The sequence below is a fragment of the Apodemus sylvaticus genome, chromosome 5 (assembly GCF_947179515.1).
Source record: "Apodemus sylvaticus chromosome 5, mApoSyl1.1, whole genome shotgun sequence".
Taxonomy (NCBI): Eukaryota; Metazoa; Chordata; class Mammalia; order Rodentia; family Muridae; genus Apodemus; species Apodemus sylvaticus.
The window spans coordinates 4,957,452-4,975,263 of NC_067476.1; the positions used below are offsets into that span (position 1 = coordinate 4,957,452).

A 17,812-nucleotide genomic window follows, 5' to 3' on the forward strand; every position below is an offset into this window, starting at 1 on the left:
GAGAGGGGAGCAGGCCGCGTGCTTCAGTACCCAAACCAGGTACGGCCAACCTAGCACATCACTCCAGCAACCTAGCACATCACTCCAGCAACCTAGCACATCACTCCAGCAACCTAGCACATCACTCCAGCAACCTAGCACATCACTCCAGCAACCTAGCATATCACCTCCAGCAAAAGCATCCTTCAAAAGCAAAGGCGGCAACAATTACACAGAGAAAACACATTTAAAGGCTATAAACGAGTATGGTATAAATCTTAAAGGTATAAATATTTTTCATATTTATTTGTTTATTTATTGATTGATTGGTTGGTTGGTTGGTTGGTTGGTTGACTGATTGATTGACAGGGTCACTCTACATAGCCCTGGCTATTCTGGAACTCACTATGTAGACCTGGCTAGCCTCACATTCACAGAGATCCTCCAACCTTTGCCCCCACGTGCTCGGATTAAACACATGTCCTGCCATGCCCAGCAAGATAGAAGCTTAAAGAAGTAGTCTAAAGATAATGTTTTGATTTTTCAGAATTCATCACTAGCTGAACTCTGAGAGCCACTGAGAGCAGTCCCCAACAGAAGGAACGTGATGCGACATCCCAAGGGTGAGGGTAAGAGCAAACACCCGGGCAAACACATGCCAATGTCCACTCGCCCAAAATCGTAATGCCATTTCCTGGGCATTACTCACAAGCTGGGGAGTTTACTGCAATGGGAGGAGACTGGCGTAGCCATAAAAAGGGCAAACCTCTGACCCACACCATGTGACAGAACCTCAACTGCGCATGGCTCAAGGCTCAGGCTGAACCACATAAACACCACTCGGCTGAACCCCAGCCACCTACATTTCCAAAGGTACAGGCCGCTGAGGAGTCCATTGATATGACACAAAACAGGCCCATGGGTGCCAAGAGACGCAAGGAAAGAAACGTCCTGGAGGAGGCTGAGAGAGCTGGTCAAGAGGGGATCAGCTCGCCTCTACACTGCAGGTCTCCCCTGTGGAGAGGCTCCCAGGACTCCTGGTCTCGGCTTACCCTCAGAAAGCAATATTCCAGAGAGTCGCTTTTACTCTCGCAAATGCCAAAAGTTACCAAAGTGGGGAAGGATAAATAATAACCAGCCATTTAAGGTAAAAACAGTAATCTATCTCAAGACTCACTGCTCAGAGAAAGGAAAACTGTGGTGGCAGGGGCACAGGCGCTGTGCAGGAGAGCAGAGCACAGGACAAGACACAGCTGCCAGCTCAGAGCTACAGACACACGCTGCAGCCACGGCAGGAAAGGGGTGCTAGGAACTGCACAAGAAAGGACACCTAGCAGCGGCAGGATGGTGGTAGGCTGGGTGACTGACAGGACTGAACTAAAACTAGACAGCTGTCCATCTACCATCTGTGAGAAGTGTACTTCAGATGTGAAGCTAAAGTAAGCAGGGAGCCAACGGTCTGCTACGGATTCGGGCAGCTGAGCTGCAGGGGTGGAGCACATCAGGCAGCTGAGCTGCAGTGGGGGAGCATTTCCTTAGTGTGAGTGAAGCCTTGGGGAAGAGAGGGAGGAGGAGGAAAGAACAGGGGTGTAGTAAAGGGGGCGGGGCTGGACTGGGTCTGTTAGCATAGAGTTAGACTATGGAGATGGGTAAGTTCCATGAAGTATACAAATTACCATGACAGGAGCAAAATGAGAGGGAAGCTCTCAATGGCTCCACAGCTAAGGTAAGTAAAGGAAATTGTAATTGGTAATAATACTGGCAGTTAAACTGAGAATTTAAAGCCTTCCCACAATTAAGAGCAACATTCACCAGGCTCGAGTGGACTCACCAGTGACACACTTCTACCCAGACTTTAAGCAGGAAAATCATCAAACTTATATGAAGTTTCTCAAAAAAAAAAGGGAGGAGGAGGCTAGACGGATGGCTCAGTGGTTAAGAGTGCTTATCGTGGGCTGGAGAGATGGCACTGTGGTTAAGAGCACCACACCGACTGCTCTTCCAGAGGTCCTGAGGTCAATTCCCAGCAACCAACATGGTGCCTCACAACCATCTGTAAAGGGATCCGATGCCCTCTTCTGGGCTGTCTGAAGAGAGCAACAGCGACAGTGTACTCACATACATAAAATAAAAATAAAATCTTAAAAAAGAACCTTATTGTTCTTTTAGAGAGTCTGGTTCCCAGCGCCCACATCACTTACAGGGTCATAGCCACCTGTGAGACAGAAAACCTCTGTGTACTCCTGCCCATGCACGAACACACACACACACATACACACAGTAAACCTTAGGAAAAAGATGAAACCTATAGCTGGGTGTGGTCCAGCACTCAGCAAGCACACTCGGGGAATTCTGTGATCTCAAAGCCTGCCTGATGTATCTGGGAATTCTAGGACAGCCAGAACTACAAAGTGAGACTCCCATCTCAATAAAAAATACAGAAAGTAAAGAACATAACTAAAACAGTGGAGACAAGAAGCCTCGGTCCAGGGCTGAACCAGGCAGGCAGCACGTCTTTAGCTCCAGCATTGGGACCTAAGTACGAGGCCAGCCTAGGCTACATCGTGAGTTTGCAGGCTAGACAGGGCTACAAAATGAGACCTTTCAGACAATCGGGCACTCAGACAAACGGACAAAATGGATGAAAACACAAGAAGCAGATCAGCTGCTTTCATGAGACGTGAACTCTCTCCAGAGACCAGCAGGCTGCAGCTGAAGTGCGTAGTCACTGCGTTGTGTCACAGGGATGCAAGGACGGTTCAACACGGGGACAGCTCTAATAGAAAATCTGAGGGGCTGAGGGGAAGGCGGGATGACCCCCAAGGTTGGAAAGAGGCAGTGAAATGCTGTCCCCATATGGCAGGCAGGGGTAAGTGACATTCCAGGGAACCTCAGGCAGCCCGGGACTTGAAGCACAAGATGGAAGGTGCAAGGCCAACAAACAAGACTACATATTAATAAAAATAAAATCATAAGCGGTATAACTCACGGAAGTAGTGACTCAAACCAATCTCTAGGTCTGTGCCAAACACAGGAAGACAAGAGCCTGCTTGGGCGACTGGACACACTTCCTGCTCACAGCCTCTGTGAGCTCTGGACTGCCAGACAAAGGACGGCACACCCACAGAGTGGAATCTCACTCGCAAGGAAGAAATGAAGCAGCTATCCATTCTTCAGTACTGACGGTTCTTAACGTCAAATGCCGCTCACTAAGACTGGACACTGAAATGCTGTATGTCTGAAATGCCCCGATAACACCAAATATGTAGACTGGACAGGAGCTGGCGAGTGTCAGGAAGTGAGGTGACTGTCACACGGTATGGCGTTTACTAGGCAGTGAGAACCACGTTCTAAAGTTGACTGGGGTGATGGCTACTTGATTGGGAATGATCCTAAACCACTGAGCTGCAATGCCCCAGGAGCAATGGCTACGGCCCACTGGTTCCACTTCAGTAAAACTGCCGTGTGTGTGGTACGGTGACCGGAAGCCATGTGGGCTCCAGTTGCTCAGAAGCTCGGGAATCTGAAGCTCCAATTGCTTAGAGGTTGGCGCTGCCCACTCTGTCCGACAGCTGAGTCCTATGGACACTAATAAAGACTAGGATGGCAAAACAATTTTGAATAGGAAAACAGAAGGGGCTTTACACCTCTGACATGGCGACTTATTTAAAGGCACTCAGCCAGTGGGGAATTTGACAGAAACAGAACTCCTGAACAGGCCCTCTCAAAGGTGTGAATTCAGTACAATTCCAAACATCCATACAGAAAAAACAAACTCTTACCTCACACCTCACCCAGAGGGGACCAGTGACCTGAATGTGAAGAATAAATACGTACCAAGCTCTGTGTTAGGCAGAGCGGATCTCAACAAGCCCCCCTCAGGCCTGGAATCCTAGCACACAGGAGGCGAAGCAAGACCACAGCAAACCCAAGTCCAACCTAGGACACACTGAGAGACCCTGACTCAAAATAAGAAACACAACAAACGCAGCAAAATAAAATCTGAGGGGTTTAATGGTGCACAACTTTAATTTCAGGACCCAGGAGGCAGAGGCAGGCAGAACTCTGTGAGTTTGAGGCCAGCCTGGTCTACACAGTGAGACTCTGTCTCAAAAGTAAGTGGTGGCGCACGCCTTTAATCCCAGCACTTGGGAGGCAGAGGCAGGAGGATTTCTGAATTTGAGGCCAGCCTGGTCTACAGAGTGAGTTCCAGGACAGCCAGGGCTACACAGAGAAACCCTGTCTCGAAAAACCAAAAAAGAAAAAAAGAAAAAAAAAAGTCAGCACTGGTATCCCACGAAACACTGCACTCTTAGTCTTTGCAATGCACATCATGATGATAAAGACACACCGAGCTGGCTGGAGAAAGCAGTTTTGCACATATACTCGACAGAGAACCTGTTTGTACATTAGAGCAGAAACTCTTCAGTGCCCTTTAAAAAACAAAAACTGGATAAGGGGCCCTGCATGGCTCTGTAGTTAAGACCCTAGGTTCAAGTCCCAGCATCGCACAGTGGCTCATAACCATCTCTAACTCCACCTCCGGGGGATCCAATGCTCTTTTCTTATTTCTGTGGGTACCAGGCATGCAGGTGGTACACGTACACACACACACACACACACACACACACACACACACACACACACACACACGGAAAACCCTCATACACACAAAATAAACCTAAAAATTAAAGAGGACGAAAGAACAATGGGGTGCAAGACAAGGAGGGGCTCAGACCGCTCTCACCTGCAGTGGGGTGCTCGCCCACTGTGGGGTGCTCGCTCACAGTGGGGTGGAGATCCCGAGGGAGCAGCACTGTGCTCCAAGGGTGCAGAGGTATCTCCATCAGATTAAAACTGCACAGGCCAGCCACTCCTCAAAGCTGGCCTAACTGGCTGACAAGATGCCCAGACGTTAAGAGGGTGATGCCCTTGCAGAGGAATCAAATTCGGATCCTAACACTTACTTCAGGTCATGCCTATAACCCCAGCCTGAGACTGACTGGAGGCTTCTGGCCTTTGTGGTAATGCGTACATACTCACACAGAGAGACATCATTTTTAAAATTTTAAAATAATAAAAATGGAAAAAAATATCTTAAAGTAATGGACATGGTGGTTCACACTACAACCCTGGGCAGGAAGCCTTGGCCAGAGCTGCCTGAAGTGGAAATCTTAGGATTTGAGAATAAACATGGAGCTGTGGAGAAGCGCCCTTCCCAGGCCAGGGCTAGGATAACCTATGAGGCCAGCACTGCCTTCAGTTAGCCCCCACTGCAGCGTGTTGCCCTTTAGCTGGGAAGAAGGTCCTCCCTGCAGCAGCCAGCAGCACCCCCCACACACACTGACTTTTCTTCTTGGGGCCTACACAGTCCAAACCAGGATAAAAAGTACCTTGTTGGGCCGCTCTGTGGACCAAGCTGGGCTCTGACTATATGTTCCTGCCCAGGCTAAGAGTGACCAGTGACTGGGGGGGAGGTCTGTAGACTCAACACCCTAATCCAGTCCCTCTCTCTACTCATGGGAAGACGTGGCAGGAACACCATCTCAGGGGCACCATGATAGCTAGCCAAGCAGGAGAGTCTTACCATAAACTGCATCATGCTAGGGAAACCGGGAGGCTGTAAGCAGGCCTACCCACGCAGACAGGAGTCCTCCTGGCCACACTGGCTCTGTGCAGGCCTAGGCAGCCCAGCCAGCTCAGATATGGGATGGCGGAAGCACCAAATGTCCTCACGGGTCTCACTGTGCTCCACACAGGTCTCAGAGCCCCACACAGGTCTCACTGTGCCCCGCACAGGTCTCAGTGCCCTCACACAGGTCTCACTGTGGTCCACACAACTACAGTAGCAATCTGTCACCACTCCCCTTTCAGCCACCAAGGACCACCTAGGGGATCTCTTTTGGAGGGCAGAGTCAGGGCAATCGTGCCACTATGTGCTGGTACAAGTGCCAGACGGTGCCTGTGCATGTGAGGTAGAGACAGTGAGTGAGTGCTCTGTGAGTAACCCCAACATCTCCTAAGTTTGGGCAGCCCTCACATGGTGGCCCACAGACATGGGCACCAGTTCTCCTGTCAAAGAACAGGGAGGGGAGCATGGGCACAACCCAGGGGTGGGTATCCTCAGAGGGGAGGTGGCATAAACGACATATAGTGGGAGGAGCTGACAGAACAGCTAAGCGTGGTCCAGGGTAAAGAGGAGCTGGGCTTGCCATCAGCACTGCCGAAGCACTGGAGATGGCAGAGCACGGCCAGCTCCATGCCTGGGTCAGGGTTCTCACGGGACAGGACAGGGAGGCCTCCTGGTGCTGGTCGGTGCCACGCCCTCCTGGGTTTACTGCCCTAAGCCCCAGCCTGCCTTACCACAGGAGCCTCCGTAAGGGGGCATGACCTTGACACTACCCACAGCGCAGGAACTACTCACGATCCCCAGAAAGTGAAGCAGCAACATGTTTGCCTCCGCCTAAGGGACTAGGGGGTCAGATATGCCTCAGGATCAAAACCAGAGCACAACCAAGGCCCCCGGTTTCCCAGTCCAGGTCCCACACTACCCCACTGGGCCTGCTGCTGGGGCTGAGGCAGCTCCTGGCTCTTGGGTTTGCTGACTGTGTGGGGACAGCACAACCCAGCCTGGAGCTCTGAGAGCTCAGATAAGCTTCCTGTGCCAGGGAAGGATGGGTGGGGTGAGGGAGGGGAGGGGAAGTGCCTTGGGCTGTGGCTTTTTCTGTATCCTTGGCTATGCGGGATCCAGGACTGGGGCATCCTCCTCCTGTTCTTGAAGTGCTGGACACTGACAATCTCTCTGGCTTGGGCAAACAGCAGCTCCAGAATATATAGATGTGTCTTCACCGTGGAGATGGCTCACCAGCAGCCCAAAGAGAGGGACGCTGGACAGCTGCCTGTCCTGTCAGAGCTCTCCCTCCTTGACAACATGTAGTTCCCAAGTGTCTGTGGGCAGCACATCAGGGTAGGAGCACATCTCTGCCTGTTGCCCTGCTGCAGAAGTCTTGGCCACTGAAGGGTTACCCTGTGTAGGTTGAGATAAATGGGGTGGGCGGGAAGCAGAGATGGGTATCCTGTTGTGTAAACTGAGACAGTCAAGCCTCCTGAGGCGGGGCTATGTCCCGCCACAGAGCTCAGGGGCCTTGCTTCTAACCATGATGCCTGACATCTAAGATCAGAACAGGAGCCAGAGGCAGGGGACTAAAATGGATCAAGACCCAGAGGGCTGGGTTACAAGGGTGGCGCATTATTTAGGGAGGAGGTTAAGATGGGGTCTAGTGTGCCCTAGGCTGGCCTCCCAATTCCCTATGTACCCAATGACCTTGAAGCTCTGAACCTTCTGCCTTCACCTCATGAGTGCTAGAATTACAGGGCAGATCATCATGCCTGGTTTTGGAGAGGGCACTGTTCTAAGTGGTACAGCAAAGCACCCTGGGAACAGCTCTTAAAGAGCGAGGTGGCAAGGGGGCCCTAGCCACCATTATACTTCAGGGTACACAGTGGACCCTGAGTGGCACTGGCCAGTCCCTCACTGGGGTGGGAAATTGAAGCCAGAGGGAGTCTTTATAGGGGCGCCTGAGAATAATCCAGAGTCCATCAGCTCAGACTTAGGCATCTTGTCTGAGCAAGGAGCCCCCCACCCAGGTGGTGGGTGTGAGGCTATCCCCGGTCAAAGCCAGACACAAGGAGCCCTCAGCATCATGGCCAGGGCCAGGTCTTCCCTTTACCTGCTCATCCCATGACTCCCTTCCCAAGCACACCCAGGGTAGCAGCGTCACCACCAATAACCTAGATTTTAACCAAGAAATTGCCCACCCCCTTCTCTGCCCCACTTACAGTCCTGCCGAAGACAGAGACAAGGAAAGTTAGACTGTGTACAGGGGACAGCAGAGAGGGGCCTGCCCCACAGCCTGTCATGTTCCAGGACATCTTACCACCGAAGGGATCAAGCAGGACTCCCTCCTGACGCCCACGGTTCCACAGAACACCCTTGGCAAGGTCCCTGTCCCGTAACCCCTCACACTCAGAACTACCTATAAACCAAGGGAGCTGAAGTATTCAACTAGGCTGACCAAGAGTAGCTGAGGGCTGCCTGGTCTTCTGTTCCCACCGTATACATGCCAGCTCTGCAAAACCTTCCAAAGCCACTGGCTCCAACCAGCTCCTCAAAAACCTGTTGAAACAGCTGGGCTGTCCCTGTGTAGGCAAGGTTAGGGAGTCAGACTTTCCAAGCACTGATGGGCAGGTTCAACACATGATACTGGATACACTTTGCCCCGTTCCCACTCCTCTACCCAGCAAGCCAAAGCCAAGGGCACTGAGGGAAGGAGGCATGATTTTGAGGATTGAGTAGAGATCGGGTCCTTCCCTGGCTCTGTAGAATCCCAGTGAACATGCCCTGCCCTCAGCTCAGCCCCATCTTGGTTGGTGATGGTGGTCAGCAGGAGTGGAAGGCCCTGTATACTGGTGGATTCCCAGTAGTGGGCCTACTCACCCTGGCCAATGCAGCAGCTAGCACAATATCTTGCTATCAGAAGAAAACCAGCTCCAGTTCTCCCCATAAAAAGGAAACAGAAGCTATCTACCCAGACTCAGGAGGCCCAGAGCTCCATTCCAAAATACTCATATAAAAGTGCACGAGTCATTAAACCCTTGAGGGACTCCTGGGCCACTGAGTCCCCCGGTCCTTCATCTGTTCAATGACAGGCAGAAACTGTCTGCACATCATGCCAACTCTGACAGACTCATGTCAGATCCCGTGCGCAGGGTCTGGGCTCCTGCCCAGCTCCTCCATGCCACACACCTTGCCTGCGGCATAGTGACCTTCCACACCAGGCTGCAATCTCCACAAAGTCCTGCTATGCAACATGCCCTCTGTAAACTGTTTGCAAGGTTGGCACGCGCCAGGCCTGCTGTTTGTTACCTGCATAGTTTCCTGTGGCCTTGATGTACATCTGGCCATACTGCTCCTCCACCATGGTGTCATAGGCCTCGTCGTCCTCCTCATCCTCCTCGTTGTGGTAGGAGGTGGGGCTGTCAGTGGTGGGCAGGCTGCTGGCCCCGGGACTGGTCCGCTCCCCCTGGGGATAGGGCACGTGCTGGATGCTGGGAATGAGAGTGGCCAAGCTCGGCACGCCGTAGTAGGAGACTCGAGGCAGCTTCAGAGGGGCTGTGCCAGGCGTCCCTGCAGCACCTGTAGCTACTGCCACACCATCTCGAGGGCCCGTCTCCAGTGGGCGTTTGGAAGCCAGGCCCGGGCCAGAGGCCGGCGGCATCTCCATAGCTTCGTGCTTTACACGGGTCAGAAGCGGGATGGGCACAGAAGGAGACGTGACGTAGGCAGCAGTGGCCGGTTGCAGCTGGTTGCAGGGACTTTGGGGCTCAGAGCTGGCATCTTCGATCATGGCGGTCTGCGAGTCACAGTGGGGTGAGCTCACCTTGAACATGAGATCTGTGCCCCGCTCCACGATGTGCTGGATCTGCAGGAAGCCAGCTGTATACATGACCACAAGCTGCTCGCTGGCTGCCATGGTGAGTTTACCCGTGTAGCAGAAGGACAGGATCTGCTGGAAGCAGGCAGGCGGCACCGTGCCTGGCAGCTCGAACGCGCTCTTGCTATTACCACTGAAGAGGTCTCGGAAATAGAGACTGCTGGCGGCCAAGACTGCACGGTGGGCCTTGAAGGCCTGGCCTTTGACCACGATGGACACATCACAGTAGAGGCCTAACAGGCGCTGTTCGTTGAGACAGCCAAGCACTGTGTTCCCGAAGTTGGGGATCTCGATGTGCAGCATCTGAGACATGGTGGGTGCTGAGGTGGGCGGGTCTTAGACTCAACGTGGGGCAGCCTGGATGAGGCACATCTGTTGGGGGAACATTGTAGTCAATTGAAGGCCAGATGCCCCCTCCCCAACCTGCTCCCAGCCTCTTACAAGGGAAGGACAGGGCAGTGCCCTGCTTAAGACACTCCTTGGCTAGAACACTCCTTCCAGAAGGGCTTGGGGTGAGGAGAATCAGGATCCTGGCTTGGAGGCAGAGCAAAGTGATCCTGACCCTACACAGCATGAGAATCCTTGTCACCTACTCTGTTCACAGACTACTCCCAATAATTCTGAGGACAGGGCTTTGTTCTCCCCATCTGTGCAGAGGACACAGGACAGAGGCTTGAACCCTCCAAAAAGCGAGAGAGGAGTGAACTGGAGAGACAAGTCACCCGCTGAGTGGAGTGGAAGGTGAGCCCAGAAGCAATCTCAGGGACTCCTCCTCTAGAGGGAAAAAGTTCCCTGAGCCCAAAGCCCCTCACTGTGCAGCCCTCCCTGAGAAGGACGTCCCAGAGCAGGGAGGGCTTTACTTTCAGGTCTGTTTTTCCTCTTTGCCCGCTGAGCAGCCTGCGGAGGGCACTCTGAGGAACTGCAGAGCAGCTGTCCCTTTCTCATAGCCCTTGCTCGGCTTCAAGCTTCCTCTGCCAGATAAGGAGGAACAAGGAAGGTGGACTAAGGGGGCACTCAGTGGGCTCCTTCCTGGCTCTTTCCTTGGGGGCAGACCTCTATTTGCTGGGTGGAGGGGCTCTGGGTATACTCTGTGCTTCCTGGCCGCTCCAGGCGCCCCAAACCCAGACCCTGGTCCTGAGCACCCTGAGGGATGCAAAAGGAGTTGGTGCCTGTCGCAGAGCTGCCTCCCGCTTTGCGCCCTCCCTCCGCCCCACTTCCAAAACCGGCCAATCCCAGCTGGCTCGGTCCCAGCCCAGGTAAGTAGAAGGGTCTCAGGACTAAGCCCGCCAGGGGGCAGGGTTAGAGGGCTGGTCGCCACTATTTATCAGCATAGGACTCTGCCGATGGCGGGGGAGTTGGGGGGGTGGGGGGTGGGGGTGACTGGAGAAGGCGCAGGCCCTGGCCCAACTCTGCAGAGCCGCACAAAGGGCCGCTGTGTCCCGCGGGAGGAAAGTGCGGGCGGCCGCAGAGGCGCCGGGTGGCTGTAGAGGAGGGCGGAGCCACCCTGCGCCAGGAGTTGGGCAGGTGGGCGCAGCGCCGGGGCGTCCCGCAGTGCCCCCACTACAGAGAAGTTGCTGGGCTGGCCGGCAGGCAGGAGCCGGAGAGGAAAGACCTACCTTTAGCGGCTGTGGCTGGCGGCAGACACTGCCCACTCAGCCTGGCAGCAGGCTCCCGCACACCGGCCCGCCAGCTGCTCGGGGAATGCAGCAAGGAACCCTGAGGTGGGGAGGGCGTGAGGAGCCCTGCAGGAGGGGTGGGGGTGGCAGAGAGCTGGGCGCTGGGCTTGGTGGCCGCAGCTCAGCTGCACCCAGGCCGGCTCTCCCGGGCAGCGCGCAGCATCTCAATGAAGCAGCCGGATGCAGACGAACATCCAGGCAGCTCTCGGGAATGAATAGCCGCCTTTGATTTGGGAGCTGAAGTAAATGCCAGCTCCCAGCCCCAGCTTTAAAAACAGTGGCGCGTTGGTGCCAGAGGAATGCACGGCTCCGGGTGTTGGTGCAAGACAGACTTTTGATGACTCACTGCAATGCAAACAAAGATGGCAGAAATACTGTACTGTACGTGGAGAAATGCTTCGTGGTGCCACGGCAACTGAGACAGCTTGGAAATTTATAGTGCAGTTTTGCATATGAATTACCCAGTAAACTGCCTCCCTGCCATCCTGTACAGACCCAGTGTCAAAGCATTTAAACTATTCCAAACAGTCTGCAGAGCTGGCAGCGTATGGAACTTAACTCTTCCTGGGTAGCAAGAGACTGGGCAGGAGGCAGGGCAGGGGGCTAGCTAATGGGGAAGGGGTGCAAGCACAGCCAGGAGATGGGGAGCAGGAAGGAGGATGCCAAAGGGGTCCTAAAGAGGCCCTGGAGCTAGCTCCCCCACTTTGCCTCAGAGCCAAGCACTCTGCTGGGCCACAGGTTCAGCAGTGGGCCTTGTAGGTCCAGAACCCCATCTCTGCCTCACTCCCACCTTCTCCTATCTGACCCGCTCTTTAAGAAAGGAGGAACTTTATGGCCAGGCAGACCCCTGTAATGTTAAGGTGCCTGTGCCTTCAGCTCCCTGAAACACTTCTTGTAAATAGAGACCAGCTATGCAGCTAAGTAAGGTGTCTCCCATGCCCTTTACGGGTCTTTTTCTGGGAAGGGCCACTCATGGCTGCTTGGGCAAAGGGTAGGCATCTCTTTCCAGGCTTACAGCATTGGCTTAATTGTAAGGGCCTTAGGGAGAGCTATTGGACAGCCCGCCTCAGTTTCTCTCACTGTCACTAACTGTGCTTCCAGAAAGAACATATTCTACCTGCAAGAAAGGAAAGGGTCAAGGCTCAATGGTGACTTATAGTACTGAGAAGCAGCACTATCAAGGTGATACAGGCTCAGGAGGCAGTAATATTAATGGTCCCTCATTCCCAGTGTACCCTCCAAGACACCAAGAGAACAACAACAAAAAGGAATCATCTGGCACCTCCTTATTTACACACTGTGGGCTCGAGACAAAAACCCCCTGAACAGGGAGGGGTGGGAGGGAATCCAGGTGTGGAAGTCAGCAAACCCAGCCTGTAGAGCCCTCCAAGTCTTTGTCCTCCTCGCCTCCTTAAAGGAAGTAATGAGAACCCTCAGGGTGGCTGGTCATGAGGCTCTCTGGGACCTGAAGACTACAAACTAGTGCTCAGTGCCGCTGAAGGGAGGTTCTCCATAAGGCCAGGAGACCTAGGGCTTGGCAGGGTCACCTCTGGGCCACACCCTACCCAGAACAGCCCCTCCAACTTCCCACCACTTAGTGGCTGCTTCTTTTCAGAAATCTTACAGGTAGGCCTCACAAGCCCATCTTGGTCAAGACTAGGTATCCTCAGGGCTGTGTGGGGTGCTGGCTAACTGCTGAGCCTGGTTAGAGAGGAACTGTGCTACTCAGAGACAGACGAGACAAAAAGGCCCCATTCCCAGATGGACAGCACCCACCACAGAGATGCTTTCTGCTCAGAGAGCCACAACTTCTGCCACAGGCAATCCCAAACAGAGAAGCTCTCCCAAAGCCCGGCCAGAGGGCAGAAGCCAGCAAAGCCGCAGTATGACCCAGCTCCAGCAGGGTCCCGTACTCAGGGCTAAGCTGATCAGTAACCAGGCACAAAGAATCAGAGGACAGAGTGGGCGCTGTCTCTGCCGTGCCAGCATCGGCCATTTCCTGTGCCCTGCAGTCTTCAGTGTCAGTTGTGTGGTGGGGTCAGGGTGGACACTCTAGGGAAGTTAGAGCAGAGATCAAGACAGACTCTGAAAAGCCTGCAGCTTGAGCCTGCTACCGCGTAGATTGATGATGGCTCCGATTTGCCCTGACCTGAGCAGGTGAGGCGTTTTTGTCCATACCTCAGGGGCTGGCGCCTAGGACCTGGGCCAGTCCAGCTCACACAGAGAAGGGGCCATTATACTCCCAGAAGGTGACGAGGCCGACCTGATCCCCGGGGACTGAGGACAACTGGCTCATTTGCTACCTTGTCCTCAGGCCACCTGTGCTGGCAAGCCTGACGCCTGCACCCAGCCTGCGAGAACCAGACTGGAGCTGGTTTTAAGTTGCTTTCTTAGAAGCCTTGGCTGGGGCAAAAACAAAGCTGAACTTTAGGAGAAAAGAATCAAATAAAGGCTTGGCTTGCGCTCCAGGTCCATGAAAGTAAGAGTAGCCAGTGCTGACCCTGGGGCTGGGGGGGGGGGACGAGGGAACCTTGCATCTAAGTGGGCCAAAGCATGGCTGCCTGCTCTGTGGGAGGGACAGAGCCTGACTCCAGCATCAAGGCTCCCTCGTGGATGTCTCCAGCAAGCCTATGGAGCCGCGCTGCACAACTCCACCCTTCTGGCTCTGCTGTAACTCAATCCCTCTCTTCCCCTCCTTGCCCAGCTCCGCTCTTCTTCATGGTTCAGTTCTGCACTGTTTGTTTGCTTATGGAAATTTCTAGAGTCAAGTAGTAAACTGGCTCCATCCATTCTCACAGCGTCTGCACTAAGAAATTGTTTCTTCATAAGAATCTTCAGGGTGTAGCCTACTCTGAGAAACCCATGAAAACATCCCAAAGCCAAACTCAAGCCATGCTCACCTTTGGTACCTTTGTACCACACAGAGGAGGCTCCTGGGAGTTCCCAGACATCTCCAGAATAAGAGATGGGTGAGGTCTTTGTAGACAGTCCCTCAAGGGAGGTTAGAGGCCTACCAATCCCTTGAAAGCACCAACGCCAATGGGTAGATGAGGGAAGAAAACTGATGAGGGGAACTGGGGACAGAGGGGCAGGCACTAGAATTGTCTCCAGACACTCACACACCAGGGCCAGGGTTCAGTAATCCCCAGGCAGAAGGGAGAGCCTGCCAGAGCTAACTTCCTAGGAAAGATTCAAATGAAGGCACAGATTTCAGCCACACAGCACTCCAAGGTTTATCTGGGTCTTAGAGTCACACCCTGGGAAGCAAAGGCACAAAAACACTCCAAGGACCTCTCCCAGGACAGGACAGGATCACCAATGAGCAGAGGCCAACCTTTTCGCAAGTCTCCAAACCAGTCTCAGCTCCAGGGCCTGCATGTCCTGTCTGGAATCTGACAGAAACTGTTCTATCCCATCAAAGACAAGGAACTTGTTAGCCAGTGGAAAGGACAGTGCTTGGTGTCTACACATTGACCACCAACAAGGAAAACAAGGAGAAATTATTTTGCAGGATTTACTTTTGTCAAATTAATAAAAGGCCCTGGACCTCAGCAAACACATAAGCACCACCACACAGCTGCCAAGGAAGGAAGGAGGCAGCACTGCAAGAGAGCCCCCCCAGCAGGCTCAACCACCCAGGCCAGGCCAGGAGCACCAGGAGGTTTGCGGGTAGATGGCATCAACCCCAGGAGGACTGCAGATGGGAAATGCCCACAGCATGAGGGGCTTCAGGAACACTACCTGGCAGGGGCTCAGCGAGAACAGCAAAGAACCCCTTTCTACCACAGTGTAGCTAGAGGAGGCCTGCTCCTTTGTGGGTTTCTTCCCAACAGCCAACCAGACATGCCATCACCAGGGACCAGTGGGGGCACCAGGGCCCTGGGTTAACCTGCCCAGTCCTAGCTGCTAGCTTGGGGGTGCTCAGGTCTCCACGAGCTGGGTGAGGCACCAGGTTGGCAAACCCTGAGGTTTGCATTAAACTTTTAAAATACCATCAGTCAGAGCTAGGCTGCCTCAGGCCCTGCTGCTAATGGAGTCTTTAGCATCTCACACAGGGCACAAGCAAGTAGGAGCAGAGACTGCAGCATTGGTCTTGGACACAATGCTTCTTCCCATGATGCTCATGGGAATTGCATGTTTGCTTGTTTGCCCACCTGAACCTCTCTAGAGGGTACAGATGAGAAGTCTGGGACCACAGACCTGGGAGCTGCAGGCCGGGGCCTGAGTCATGAACACCTGATAATCAAATTCTCTAGCATCCTAATTTTCACACCCAGCATCATGAGTCTTCGGTCATCAATGACAAGAGCAAGGAGAGGGGGTCTGCCCCTGCTCAACTGACTGGGCCAGAGCGAGCGCTGCACAGGGCCCCAGGGCTCTGCCACAGGAGGAGAACACATCTCACATCTCCATGCGCGGAGAAAGAGAGGAGGCACAGGGACCTCCCCGGTGCTAGGCAGTTCCCCAACATAACAGGTTTCCTTGGAGAAGCAGGAAGGGACCACACAAACCCCCTTAGATGAGGGTCTCCCCTTCCAAGACCACAGGCCTGGGCCAGCAGCAGCCACAAAATCCTGTTCTAACTATACAACACAACATTTGCCTGTAAGCTTTTTCCTTTTCCTTTTCCCCAGACGGAAAAGGGAGGCCAGCCAGTTCAAAACACTGACAGTCAGTCTGCTCTGTTGCTGCTCTTTGCTGTTCCTTTGAGAACAAAACCAAAGTGCGCGCTTGTGTGTGTGCACACGCATGTCTATGTGCGTCTATGTGTGTGTCTATGTGTGTGTCTATGTCTCTCTGTGTGTGTATGTATGTTCATGAGAGAGACAGAGACAGACAGACAGACAAACAGACCTATGACCACTCAGCATGTGTCCTCTATAGAACACAACCACTACAGCCGAGCGGCACGACAGGTATTTTGCTACTGATCACGGTCAGTCTTACATCTGATAACTCTGGACCTTGTGGGTTGGTATGAAGCAGAACCTTATGTCCACAGGGAACAGCAAAAGCCAGCAACAATTCTAACATCTACAGCTTACTTGGGAAAATACCCATCTATGCGGTCTAAGCCTCTCAACCTAGGGGGTCCTGACCCCTGTGGTGTCTCATATCAGTTATCCTGCATATCAGATATTTGCATTACAATTCATAATAGCAGAATCACAGTTATAAAGTAACAACAAAGTAATTTTATACTTAGGGGGAGGGTCACCACAACATGAGGAACTGTATTAAAGGAACCACATTAGGAAGGTTGAGAACCACTGCTCTAAGCACTAGGTATGTTAAATGACAGGGGCTGGGGCAAACAAAACACTACATGTCTTGCATAATCAATAAGTCACTGAGATGGGATGTAGTATACCAGGAATGTTCCCCCACAAGCCCATCTCCCTCTCTGACCCTGGCTTTCCAGCCCTGCTGACCCACTATTCAGAATTCTCCTGAGCTGCAGACTGCTTCCAGAAGGTTTCCAAAGAATTAAGTAGTGTTTTGAGAAGAGCCGACAATCGTATTTGTAATTTAAATAACGTAAGCTTGAAGAGTGTCTCCCTCGGGCACAGTTTAATAACTTAAAAAGCCAGTGCAGCTCCGCGTGCACCTGCCCCCTCAGTCTTCCCTAAGAAGTAGAAACAGATCCTGCTCCAGGCCCACCAGGGGTACTTCATAGTCAACAGCAGGGGCAGCTGTCTCTGCTTTCACTTGTGGACTTGCCAGAGATCCCATAGCAGTCTGTGACCTTGACCCTCTGCACCAGGACACCAGGGGAGGGTCACCTGGATCCCAGGTGCTGTGAGGGAGCTGGGCTATGGGTCACCCAACTCAGTACAGACAGCCACTTCCCAGAACACCCCATTTTTAATATTCATAGATCTCCTCATCTGCATATCATGCCATAAATAGTCAGAGGCGAGGTAAGACACAAAGATCCCCTGCATTTCTAATTATGCCTAAAAAGCTAATGTAAATCAGAGACACAGAGGAGCACTAAATCATCTGGGAGGACACCGCCCCAGAGCCCTCACTTCCATGCCCTAGCAAGGAAGCTGGTAGTGACAGAGGCCCAAAGGACCCAAGAATGACCTTGGAGAAGTCAGCCTCACCTGGATGTGTCCCTAAAAACAGGACCACAGAAACATCTTTCTGCTCCTATCCTAACACAGTTCCTACCCACAAGAAAAGCCCAGCCCCCACTTCGCATTGAGGGCAGAAAAAAAGCTCTAGGAGGTGCCGTTTAACACCCACATTTAGCTGGCTGGACCCATCCAGCAGTATTTCCTATAGCCTTGTCTGGGAATGGATTTCTGGGAGGAAACCAGATGTGCCCCTTCCTCTGGCCGTTCCTGACTGTAGAACCAGGGCACTAAGCCAGTAAAGGGCCCCAGGACTCCAAATGACAGCACTGTCCCTTGAAGGTTCCAGCCCTGCAGAGGTAGATGAGGCACAACTCCCCTACCTTTAGGAAGAAGAGCATGGAGACCACAGGATGGAAAATTCTGGGCCAGTGGTGGAGGCAGAGCCCAGGGGCTGTAGGCCAACATGGGAATCCGTACTACTGCACATGGCACTAGCCTGAGGGTGGCATTTAAACAGATCACAGAACTCTAAGGGCAGTGATACTGCTGAGATTCTGTCAAGGGTGCCCCCAAAGAGCCC

General features: G+C 53.1%; 1 protein-coding gene across 2 annotated transcripts in view; it reads right to left on the reverse strand.

The window, feature by feature from the left end:
• Positions 1-17,812, reverse strand: part of Nacc2 (NACC family member 2) — a 68,924-nt gene that overhangs the window by 25,296 nt on the left and 25,816 nt on the right. Inside the window, exons 1-2 of one of the 2 annotated variants that reach the window (XM_052181869.1) lie at positions 11,090-11,398; positions 8,906-9,845 (exon numbers count right to left, since the gene is read on the reverse strand). In XM_052181869.1, coding sequence (XP_052037829.1) covers positions 8,906-9,785 — 880 coding nt within the window. In that variant the 5' untranslated portion in view covers positions 9,786-9,845; positions 11,090-11,398. Of the gene's footprint in view, positions 1-8,905; positions 9,846-11,089; positions 11,399-17,812 lie in introns of those variants that run through there. The other variant, XM_052181868.1, reaches the window with a different exon arrangement.